At 35.0% G+C, this 12,498-nt stretch overlaps 1 protein-coding gene across 1 annotated transcript in view; it reads right to left on the bottom strand.

Moving 5' to 3' along the window:
* Impg2 (interphotoreceptor matrix proteoglycan 2) overlaps positions 1 to 12,498 on the bottom strand; it is an 85,363-nt gene that overhangs the window by 50,996 nt on the left and 21,869 nt on the right. Inside the window, exons 5-6 of the mRNA XM_047564789.1 lie at positions 4,390 to 4,439; positions 3,489 to 3,571 (exon numbers count right to left, since the gene is read on the bottom strand). Coding sequence (XP_047420745.1) covers positions 3,489 to 3,571; positions 4,390 to 4,439 — 133 coding nt within the window. The remainder of the gene's footprint in view (positions 1 to 3,488; positions 3,572 to 4,389; positions 4,440 to 12,498) is intronic.

The raw sequence follows: 12,498 nt of genomic DNA, 5'->3' as shown, positions 1-12,498 counted from the left end.
ATAATAACAAATGCTGGCAAGGATGTGGAGGAAAGGCATTCTGATATGCTAGTAGCAGCAGTGTAAATTAGTATAGTCATTATGGAAAACAGTATGGAACTTCTTCAAAAAACTGAAAGTAAACTACCAGATGAGCCAGCAATCCCACTACTGGGTACATAGCCAAAGAAAGTGAAATTATTGTCTCAAAGAGATACCTGCATGTCGATGTTTATTGCAACACTATTCACAATGGCCAAGTTATGACATCAACCGAGGTGTCCAAGAATGAATGAATTACTTTTTAATATGGTATAGAGTCACAGTAGAATATTATCCAGCTATAAATAAGAATTAAATCTTGTCATTTGCAGCAAAGTCAATAGAACTGGAGAAATTATATTGAATGAAATTAGCCAAGCCCAGAAAGCCAAATACTACATGTTCTCACTCATTTGTGAAAGCTAAAAATGTTGATCTTATAGAAGCAGAGAGTAGAATAGTGGCCACCACAGGCAAGAAAGGGGAGGGGGTGGGGAGAAAGGAGGTTAGATAACAGGTACCAAAATACAATTAGAGAGGAGAAATTGGTTCTAATGTTCTATAGCACAGTAGGGTAAATATAGTCTATAAAAATTTATAATATATTTCAAAATAATGAGAAGAGATGGAAGATTCCCAACACATAAAAATGAGTGTTTGAGGGAACAGAAATGCTCATTATCTTAATTTAATTTGTGTATGTATCTACATCAAGTTATATTATTAATTGTTATTCATGTATAATCTTAGTTATACATTGTATGTATCTACATCAAATTATCACATAAATAAGTACAAATGCTATATGTAAATTAAATATATAAAAAATTAAAAAATAAAAGGCAAAGCAGCAAGTATATATAAGCTGCAGCAAGTATGTAGAAGATCTAGCTAAGATAATTGAGATAGGTGGGCACGTTTAACAACAGATTTCCAGTGTAGATGGAATAGCCTTATACTAGAAGATGCCATCTGGGATATTCACAGCTAGAGAGGAGAGGTCAATGTTTGGCTTAAAATCTTTATAGGAAAAACTGCTTCTCATTTCAGTTCTTTAATGCAGCTAGCCCTGTTCACTTACTATTCTGAAAATCTTGGATCTTTGAGGATTATATTAAATCTACTCTGCCTATGTCCTTCATATAGAATAGCAAACTCTGGATGACAGCACACCTGTTTACAACATAGTTTAATAAATATTTTAAGCCTACTTTTGAGTCTGCTACTCAGATGAAGGATTCCCTTTAGAATATTGAAAATGCACCTGGTCACCCAAGATCTCTGATGGAGACATACAATGAGATTAATGTTGTTTTCATCTGCCATCTCAACACCACACTGCAGCCTCTCCCTATCACCACCCTGGTCAGTCAGCAACCATCAAAATCAAAACAAGAACCTCCACTGGCAAGAAGATTATGATTCACTGAAAGCTCAGATGGTTGCTAACATTTTTTTTAACAATAAAGCATTTTTAATTAAGGTACATATACTATTATTTCAGGCATAATACTATTGCACAGTTAATAGACTACAGTATGGTATAAATATAACATTTATGTGTACCAGGAAACCAAAATATCCATCTTAACTTCCTTTATTGTGATATGCATTTTATTGCAATGGTATAGAACTGTATATCCAACATATATGCCTGCACACATCTACACTCATTTTTGTGAAACTGCAGAATCCAAAATAGAAAAGGACACATACACACTCATACATGAATGGTAGATAGATCTCAAGAGCCACCAAAGCAATCAGGGTACCTAACAGGGAGTGACAACTGAACTTACAGCTAAGTTCTCAGTAATAACAGCAAAAGCCAGCTGACAATGAAATAAAGCTTGAAAAACAAAAACCTCAATCCAGAATTGAATATCGATTTAAAATGTCTTTCTAGAAGAAGAGGATTTAAAGAAATTTTCAGGTGACCAAACACTGAAATTGTACCAGTAAGAGATAACCACTGAAGTAATGTCAGAAAATACATATTTCAGGAAGAAACTGTCCCAGAAGAGAAGCCTAAAATACAGAAACACAATTTTAAGAAATAAAATTGTAAATGTAAAACAAACTGTGCAAATCATATATAATATTTTCAATTTGTGGAATTAAAAAGAGAGAAGAAGAGAAAGAGAACAAAACTACTGAAAAATAGCATATAAGTCAGCATGGTGATTATCTCAGTTACAATTTTCTAATTTTCTATATGGCTAAAGATAAGAATGAAGACTTTGAAAAGCTTAAATTTTATAAGGTTAAATACACATTAAAGTTTATAGGATAACTATCAATAAAACAGAAATAAACTAAATTATTTCCAAAATAATAGATAGGGGAATGCATTAGGAAAAAAAAAAAACTGAACCAACTGTACCTTGGGGTTTATTTTGAACTAGAGGTGCAGACAACCTAATTCTTGTTGGGTATATCTATACTGTTTTGTCTTCCTGTTGTTTTTGTCAATTGGCTCAGATTATCTTCTTAGTTTTTAGATATTAACATTCCAGTGAACTCCATATAGTTCCATCATTTCTATTATTGTGAATTCTGTCTCATTTTATAACTGCTTACAGGTCTAAATCTTAACTATTCTACCTCAATTCCAGAACTACAGTATGACTTTTATCAATTCGTTCACTAATATTTATTGAATGCCAATATGTTCTAGCACCATCTACTTTGGACACAGTTGTACTTAGTGGAAAAGTGTTAATTTGGGCATTCACTCTATGGATCCCAAGTTACCACCAGACTTGTTTGATGACAGAGAAAATGGGAAGCCAAAGTGGGGTGACTCAGTCTGATTTCCTATAAATTAAATGTTTATATTGAGAAGGGATCAAGTAAGGTAACTAAATTGCATCACACACGGAAGTATGTTTTCAGTCAGTTTTCTCTATGTTAAATAATCTGGAATATACAGATCTTCTAATTAAACAATATTTCTAATAAACTGTTTCTGTCTTCCTGGGTAGTGTGTAATTTTTTTCTTCTTCTGTAATACTTGGCTATACGATTTAATGTTGTTTAGTAGACAGGCTAGTGTTAATAATTATACATTTTTAAGCATAGTACTTTTTGAATTTTAAACTACTTAAAACCTATATTCTTTCCCTCTGAAGAAGAGAAAGCTAAGACATGATCTGTTAAGGATTAGAAGAACATAGGCTTATCATGATATGAGTTCCCTGCCCCAAGTCACTTCATTTGCATTTTGAAGCCCTTTCTTACCCAAACTTGCCCATGAGAGTAGATTTACTCAGTTCTCCAAGCAATATTAGACTTTTTTTTAATGTACTAGTATTAGAATTCATGACATTTTCATAGCAGGTACCACATGAAGTCCTGGTAGCAGAGCAGTGGAATATAAACTCTCTTTACTCAGTCCTCTATGTTTACAAACTAAACTCCTGTCCTCCCTGTATAGAAACTAAGTAACAAAACAGAGCAAGACTCACACTCTCCTCTGGAGACTCCCAGCTGCTTTCTGAGGCACCTTCATAGGAGTCCACACCTGGATATGGAACATTGAGAGTAGCACCTAAGCAAAAACCAAACACATGTTTGAATTTAGTCCCAGAATTCATATCTGGGAAATAAGGAACTAACTACAAGTTCTTTGCTTTTTCATACTGGAAATTCAGTCCATTTTAATCTTCAGGCACATTTATGTAGAGTCCTCCCACAATAAGAAATGATTATGACTCAGTCAACAAGGAATTTTTGAACACCCACTGTATCCCAGTCTCCATGCTTGATGTTGGGAATACAAAGACAAAGTTTCTACCTTAAGGAGATAACTAGGAAATGGAACAGATACTGAAAAAACTAACTATACCAGAAAGGGGATGAAGGTTGGAGCCTGTCAAGATTTAACAAACGCTGACACTGGACCACATCACAATATTCTATTTTTATATGTTAGAAATTCTAATACAAAAAAGTTTTCATTTTGTAAATAAAAAGTAAAGGAAATAACTACCTGTTTAGAAAAAATACAGAGGTAAAGGAACATGCTAAAATGTGTCACAGAATGTGGTCTTTAAAATCCCTACTCTGGGAAACTGTAGGACAATGACAAAAAGTGGCACTAGACAGTTCTTCTACCTTTGACATAAGTAGTAGTTACCAAGTACTTAATAATTCATCAGGTCATACATTTTTAAAAGCTGTATTCTGATTTGTATTGAGTACCTACAACATAATTCCATGTAGTAAGTGGGTGGGAAATTATGTATTTTTGAGACTCTTGAATAATATATAGAGAAAACTTGATATTTGAGCCAAAAAACATACTTGCTTCAAAGATTACCTTAAACCACACCAAACAGAAAAGTGAATAATAGCACAAAAGCATACCTCCTAATGTAGAGGTATCACCATCAGGAACTGGGGATGATGATTCAGGGCTAGAAAATAAATGTGTTCAGTTAATAAAATGATAGAAATGTGAAGATTTATTATGAGATTTGGGGTTCATTTTCCCAAAGGAAATCACTAGATCACAAATAAGGGTCCCTAAATCTAAGAACAAAGTAGCAAAGTTTTAAAAATTCATAACTTCATAATTTGTTTACATTTATTGGTGTGTTTTCTTATTTTTCAGTTCAAATCACTATGTAAATTATTTTATTTATCTGCTTTATCTTTCTCTAACCTCCTACTCCTTTAGAATGGTATTGTCCAAGATGGTCGCCACCAACCATTATATAGCAATTTAAGTTACTAAAATTAAACAAAATTAAAAATTCAGTCCTTTGTTCACACTAGCCACATTGCAAGTATTCAGTGATCACATGTGGCTAATTGCTATCATACTGGAAAAGACAATATAGAACATTTCCATCATCTCAGGAAGTTCTATTGAACAAGACTGCATTAAGAATTGAAACTCCAGGTGGTGGCAAGGGGGTACTGCTCAATGGTAGAGGGCTTGCCTAGCATGTATGAGGCCCAGGGTTCAATCCCAAGTGCCACACACCCAATTCTAAATTCCGTGAGATTAGGGACCTTGCTTACCATATTCCTGCTGTTTCTCTAATGTCTAAAAAAGTACCTACCACTTAGCAGTCATTAATTAGATTAATTAATTAATTAGATTAATTTATTCTGGAATAAATTAATGAATGAATGCTATGTGCCAAGCAGTGTAGAAGGTAACTGGCACATAGTGGTGAGTAAAATACCCAAGGTTTATGAAGGTTACAGTTTCATGAAAAATATAGTTACCAAGTAAATGATTATACCAAATGAACAATTCAACAAGTAAGTACAGAGAAGAAAGAATTATTTGGGGGAATATAATCACAAATCTTATCCCATTTGAAATATCATCATAATCATAAAACTTTCAAAGAAATGACTTGCTATAGGCCACATTGCTAACAGATTTCAGATTTCCTAGTTGTCCTTTTACCATGCCACCCTGCAAATATAAGCAAAGACCAGAAAATAATCTGAGAAAGTCCCTGCCCATACAAGAAAGAAAGCAGGTTTCCACAAATCCAAATTTCCACACATTTCAAAGGTATGAAAGTTAAATTAGGGGCTGGGGAGATAGCTCAGTCGGTAGAGTGCTTGCCTTGTAAGCACAAGGCCCTGGGTTCAATCCCCAGCACCCAAAAAAAAAAAAAAAAAAAAAAAAAAAAGAAAGTTAAATTATAGTAATTTGGAGATATTTCAGAACTTTATATACATGTCCTAAGGGGAAAGAGTTTTCAAAGGCTCTGGTCAGTGGTGACTATACCAAGTTTTCAATTCATACCAATTGAAAATTCTCTTCAATGTTATACAAGTCACCTTCCTAAAGTGATTTAATCTTAGTCATAAATTTCTCCCTCATAGATGTGTTCAGGTATCAATAAGTCCCATCTTCAGAACCACTCCTTTAGACAGCTTGCTGCTTGCTGTAAACTAGATGAGAAGGTATGCTGGAAGCCACCAGATACACAAGGCATACATCTTGAAACATCAGTTGTACTAGAAGCTTAAGCAGGCAGAGAGTTAAGTAAGAATTGATATGTAATTTAAAACATTAGTATAAAGTAAATGAATATTAAGATTAAATATGATAAACCAAAGACACTTTATGATTGGAGCTAGATGGGAAAGTCAGTTAACATGCTCCTTACACCACCACCGCCCCTGCCCAGGCTTTGGTAGAAAATTTGAGAAACCGAGGTTAAAAAAACAATTTCACCATAAAGAGTCTTCTGGTTTTTAAAAATACTATTTAAAGAGTAACATATTAAACCATTATACCAAAAGTATCATTATTGGTTATTGAGAGCATATTTGCATGAAATTTCTTACTAAGTGAGCTGTCATCCGGAACCTAAAGGAATATGACACCTGGACAAGTCAGTTTGATAAGCAGAAAGGCCTGACTGAGTAAGGGGAAAGTATCAAGAGACTTGTTGGGTTGCAGCAGGTGGAGCTAAAAAAAATGGCACTCAGGTGCATTTGAAATATACATTAACATAATCAGGGCTGGGATTGTAGTTCAGTGGAAGAGTGCTTGCCTAGCCTGTGTGAGGCACTAGGTTCGATTCTCAGCACCACATATAAATAAATAAAATAAAGGTCCACTGACAACTAAAAAACATTATAAAAAAAAAAAAAGAGTCGGATCTGACTAGGGTTTATCAGTTATTCACAAGGCTGTAGTACCCTTTTTAGTACCTTCCTGGCACAGACGGAAAAAAATGAGGTTCAAGTAGGAAGTTTCCCAGGGTCACACACAAATTTCTAACTATATCCTGTTCCCTTCTATAAGAGTAAGAATAATCACAACTGAATTTACTGAGTCCTCATCATGTGTTAAGCACTGTGCTAAGTGCTTTATCTTGGTTCACTCAATTCTGGAAACCACCTAAAAAGGGAAATATGTTTATCCCCATTTATGCAGATGAGGAAATTAATGCTAGAAGTGGTTAAGAATTTGCTCAAGGTTACAGAGCTAGCCATTTGATTCCAGAAACCTCATTTTTACCCACCTCAGTTCACTGCTTCATGCATGGCCCTTACATGACACATATGCTTCAGAAGAGTTTCACTTGGTGTTAATGATAGTAGTCTACATAAACTAAATAACTTAAAAGTTGTGTAAAGATCCCAGAAAGAAGAAAGGGAACCTGGTCAGAGTTGGAGACCTTTTAGAAAGCAACCAGGTACACAGAGCATAGTAAGAAAAAGAGATGGAAGCACAACGAGGTTACCAGAAGGGATGTTGGAATGAGATGGCAGAAAAACCAGACCTCGCCTGATGTGGGTCGAACTGTCCCCGCATCGAAATCAAATTTAAAGTAATTCTTTAACTATGTAAGCATTCAGAATGGAAACACTTTCTTACTTCAGAAGAACAAGATTTTGCTTTACTGAATTCAAAATAACATTATTTTAATGGTGGTAAGTAGGAAATTCTTGGTAATTCAAATCACTTACCCTCCCACTCACTCTCCTTCCAAAAGACAGTAAAGAACACTTAACAACAAGAATCCTTTCATATGTTCTTGTTAGTTATATCTCCTGCAAAGATCCCTTAAAATGTCACTCACGACAACACTGGAACACAGTGGTGTGTTGAGTTTGGAGGCAGAAATACTACTTCATTTCTAGGCCAAACCACAAATTTGAAACTGTTCAACTAAGACCTTTAGTTTAATACCAGAAGCAAACAATCCCCTACTACCTCATTTTCTCAGCTCATTCAGTACATTATTCATTCTTCACTGCTACCACCTAATCATGTAAGTGGAATTCAGGTGGGACTGTGTCAAATGATTCTCATAGTCACACATAACATAAATTTAAAAACATTGTGGGGCTGGGGGCTACCACTCAGTGGTACGCTCAAGGTCCTAGGTTTAATCCCCAACAGCCGCCTCCCCCCAAAAAATGTGAAGCGAGTCAAGCATAGAACATAGGTTCATATTCGAATTACTCCTCTCTTGATGATTTTCTATGCTTTGTTCTTGGATCCATTATTATAATCAGCATATAACAGAAAACAAAAACAAAAACAAAAAACCTCAAGGTAAGAAGTTGAGAATCCTGAGAATTCCTAATTCTGGAAACCACCTAAAGAGGGAGATATTTTAAATCCCCATTTAGATAGATGAAGAAATGAATGCTAAAAGTGGTTAGAATTTGCTCAGAGATAAAGAGCCAGCCAATCCCAGGCATATGATTAGTTTTGTATATGATTTAGGAAAATAGTTTGCCTGGCTCTCAAGAGCTTAATCTCTAAAACATGAGTACCTTCTTGTCCTATCTCACAAAGGTATTAAGGAAAATGAAATAAAATATGACATGCAGACACACTGTGTAAAGAACTAAATGCTACACAAATATAGGAGAAAACAGGGGTTAGCAGAAGAGTAGAAAATGTCATCCCAAACACAATAAAATGTTTGCTAAAAAGAATTTGATTTGGCTTTGCAATCCATGATTAACATCATCAGCTACAAATGTAAGTAAACTGAGGCACAATAAATAAATAAATCCCAAAGACCAGTTCTTATACAACAACATCACCAAAGACCTGACAATAGACTTGGGTGCATAGGTAGAAATTCAATCATTCAGTTATACATTTAAAAGATACTTAGTGAGTGCAGATCCTAGACCATACCTTGTACTGGTTACTGAGATTATGAGAGTACAACCAAATGGCAGGGGGCTAGGCAGTGATCCCAGCTATATGAAAGCATTTTGAAGATGTCTGACCATAATGGAGATAAGAGTTGGAGGAGGATCTTTCAAAAAATAGATAACAGGAGAGATTTGAGCATGTTTAAATGCCAATGGGAAGGAGTTATTCTAAGGGAGAAATTGAAAACTACAGAAGAAAGAAAATAACAGGTAGAGGTTTCTAAGACAGAAGATGGGATGCAAGGTTATAAGTACAGGTGAAAAAATATATTTTTAAGAGAGTTGGAAAATGATGGTGAGAGAAACTTAGAATATGGTGAAATATTTGCTACAAGACATAAATCAGCAGGTGGGTTAGAGTTCACACAGAAGAAGCTATTATAATTAGGGAGAAAAGTTGTGGTGGAAATTCATCTCATTGAAGAAAGGAGTAGAACAGTGGTCACTAGAGATTGGGAAGGGCAGGAGAGTGAGCATGGAAAGTAGTTAAATAAGGAGCACCAAAATACAGTTAGGAGGAATTAGTTTTGATTTTCTATAGAGTAGTAGAGTAGCTATTTGTTACAATCTGTTATGTTTTTCAAAATAACAGAATAATACAAAAGTTCCTGATACAGAGAAGTTATTAATGTTTGAGGAGAGGTAAATGCTTGCTACCCTGATTTGATCATTACATGTCATGTACATGTACTGAATTCTCATACTCTGTCCTATAAATACATGCAGATATTATGTTCCAATTTTTAAAAAAAGATGTATGCATTAGCAAAACAGGAAAAAGACTCAAAGGGCTCAAAGGATCACAATATGACCACAAATGCAGCAGATTCTGTCTTTGATCTAGATGGAAAGGATCTTTGAAGGCATCTATAAATTTGTAGCATGTAGAAAAAAAATACAATTGTAGTGAGCAGAACCTCACAAAGAAGTCCACACCGTAATCCCCAGAACCTGTGAATATATTAGGATGCATAGCAAAGAGGAATTGAGGTCATGTTAAAAGTAAGGTTGTTAATCAGCTGACCTTAAAATAGGCAGAGTATCCTGCATTATCCAGTGAGCCCAATGTAATCCCAAAGACCTTTAAATGTAGAGGATGAAGGCAGAAGAAAGCCAGAATGATGCAGTGTGAGAGAGACTTAACAAGCTATTGTTGGCTTTGAAGATGGAAGAGTACATGAGTAGAGCAATGTGGGTAGTAGAGAAGTTTGGAAGGAAGAAAATAAATTCTCTCCAGAGTCTCCAGAAAGGAATGCAGTCCTGCTGGTACCTTGAGACCCATGTCAAGCTTCTAAACTACATAACTATAAAATAATACATTTGTGTTGTTTAACAAAGTTAAGTTTGGGTAAATTTGTTAGAACAAAGTAGAAAACTGATACATGAATCTCAAGACAAAGAATATAAGTGTAATCTCAAAGAAATCAAAAAATAAATTTGAATATAGAAAATCAGCAGGCTAATTGAGGGTTTCAATGGATAACTATAATAAGTTGGAGAAAGACAGGTTTTGTGAATTCTTTGACTACTCCCATCTCACTCCCAGGATGACCTGAACTCAGGTTACCCTCTTTCAGCAACATCCACAGTTACCAGTCTCTATCCAACCCCAAACTAATCTGCACTAGTATCATGGGAAGGAAACAAACTTGCAAATTCTCAAAATTCATGTGTATTTTAGTACATATGTGTTGTTATTTTACATACACCTTATTTTCTAAGACTCATGAATATTCTTTCTAAGACCCACTTTCACAAGCCAACTTTAAGACTTCTTTACGGTTAAGTTCTATATGTATTTTGGTATTTATGTTTTCTTCCCTATGTGGCATGTGAAGACTGTGCTATCATTTTTTTTTATCTTTTTTAAGCTAGGCAAACTTTAGGGTGGGCCCCAAATGGCTGTATTTAGGCTCCCTTACTGAGGTTTTCTGGTGGGTTAAGTTTTTAGTATGTCGCAAAGGTCATGAACACACTGATTCAGTGTATGTAGTCAAGGTCATAAACATTTGCTTATGAGCATGCACCCACTTATACAACCTGTTGGCAATGGGCCTTCTTTGTTTGGTCTATATATAAAACAAGGCTAAAAGAAACTGGCTGGGGCAAAATAAGGTTGAAGCTTGAGGCCAGGGGCATGGCAGTGGGGATACAGGAGTTGCTGCCACTTCTGAATAAAGAATGTCTGCTGGGCTGGGGTTGTGGCTCTCCTAGAATGCTTGCCTCGCATGTGTGAGGCACTGGGTTTGATTCTCAGCACCACATAAAAATAAATAAATAAAGGTATTATGTTCATCTATAACTAAAAAAATTTTAAAAGTCTGCTATCCCAAGTGATCTTGCATCTTTTTCTACCTGCTGGGATCCTGAATCTGTTTCTTGGTTCTAAGTCTCCCCTCAACAGAAGAACTCTACCCTGAGATGCATACCCAGCCCCAAATCCAGATTTCTTAAGCAATTCAGCCAAAACCATGAAGCCAGTTAAAAGAAAAGAAAAGGTCTCTTGACTCCCAGTGGTATTTCTAGCAAAATTTCCCAGGCAGTATATTACTTTCTATTTAAAATAATAATAAAAAAAAACATTGTTTTAATGAATCCTTGATGAATCATTACTTTCACTGGCAAACAATTTCTGATATTCAATTCATTAAATTAAATCTAGCTCTATTCTTCAATATAAACAAATTTTAAAAACCAAATTTTTTAATGGCAAAATGAAAAAGTATCAATATCTTGCCTAGGCATCAAACAAACATCATTTATGTATGATTAGCAAAGACTCAAAATCTGTGACTAGCAGTTTCCTAAGAAATGAAATGACTTATCCAAGCAGTGTACATGGGATGTTAATGCACTTCCAACATCATCTGCTTCTATATGCACCTTCACCATCATTTCCTGAAACACAAGTTTGTTCACAAAGACAAAAGGGCCAGACTCAAGGTAGACTTAGTGCTTGTCTGTGTCTGAAATTCTTCATAATTTAAACTTTTTTTAAATAAAAATTATTTTTAAAAATAGAATTGTTGCTGAATATTTGGATGCTTTGTAATAAACTCCAATTCATAAAACGTTTATACTGCCAAACTAGTTAACTTTCCTGTTCCTGACATTGCTAGAATATCCTACAGCCTATTAATTAATTTGATTGTTTCATTTTTCTGTCACTAAATAAAAGGAATTTTGAATTAGTCTCATTTTCAGAGAACTTCAGAAAATGTCACTCTGTAAAATTTCATAGGATAATTGTGAAGATTAAATGTGCAAAAATACAAAATACAAAGCACTGTATGTGTATACATACTGATGTAAGTTTTGAAGGTAGGTTTGGGGACATATAATTTTATAAAAGGTCAGGGAATGTCACTGCCATCCCTTTACTGTTTGAACTGAAGATACTGCAAGTTCACACCACAAGAATAACCCTGCATTATCCAATTCTTACTGACAAAAGCACAGCACAAGGAACAGTCCTTTTGAACCCCTATAGTCACTGAATGTGCTACAGAGGAACACAAAAAGTCAGAGGAGGCATTTCCTGACCTTGTAGGAGGAATTCTTTTCTCCTTGATCATGTCATGATACCCCAAAGCCTCAAGAGCAGATATTTTTATATAAAATCAAACAGCCAAGGCTTGCAATAAGTTCATGACAAGACCCATAACTTCTATGAGAACAGTTCTATCCCCTTCACATACTGCCTCGCATGGACTCAGACCATATGGTGGATATTCAATATGATGATAGACTGGCTAATTAAGAAGCATTACATGGAGAAGTTTTTCTAAATATGACAAAATTACTCTCTAAATGTCA

The sequence above is a fragment of the Sciurus carolinensis genome, chromosome 9, assembly GCF_902686445.1.
Source record: "Sciurus carolinensis chromosome 9, mSciCar1.2, whole genome shotgun sequence".
NCBI classification, from domain to species: Eukaryota; Metazoa; Chordata; class Mammalia; order Rodentia; family Sciuridae; genus Sciurus; species Sciurus carolinensis.
The sequence above is the reverse complement of the archived record's forward strand: the minus strand, read 5'-3'. Positions and strand labels throughout refer to the sequence as shown.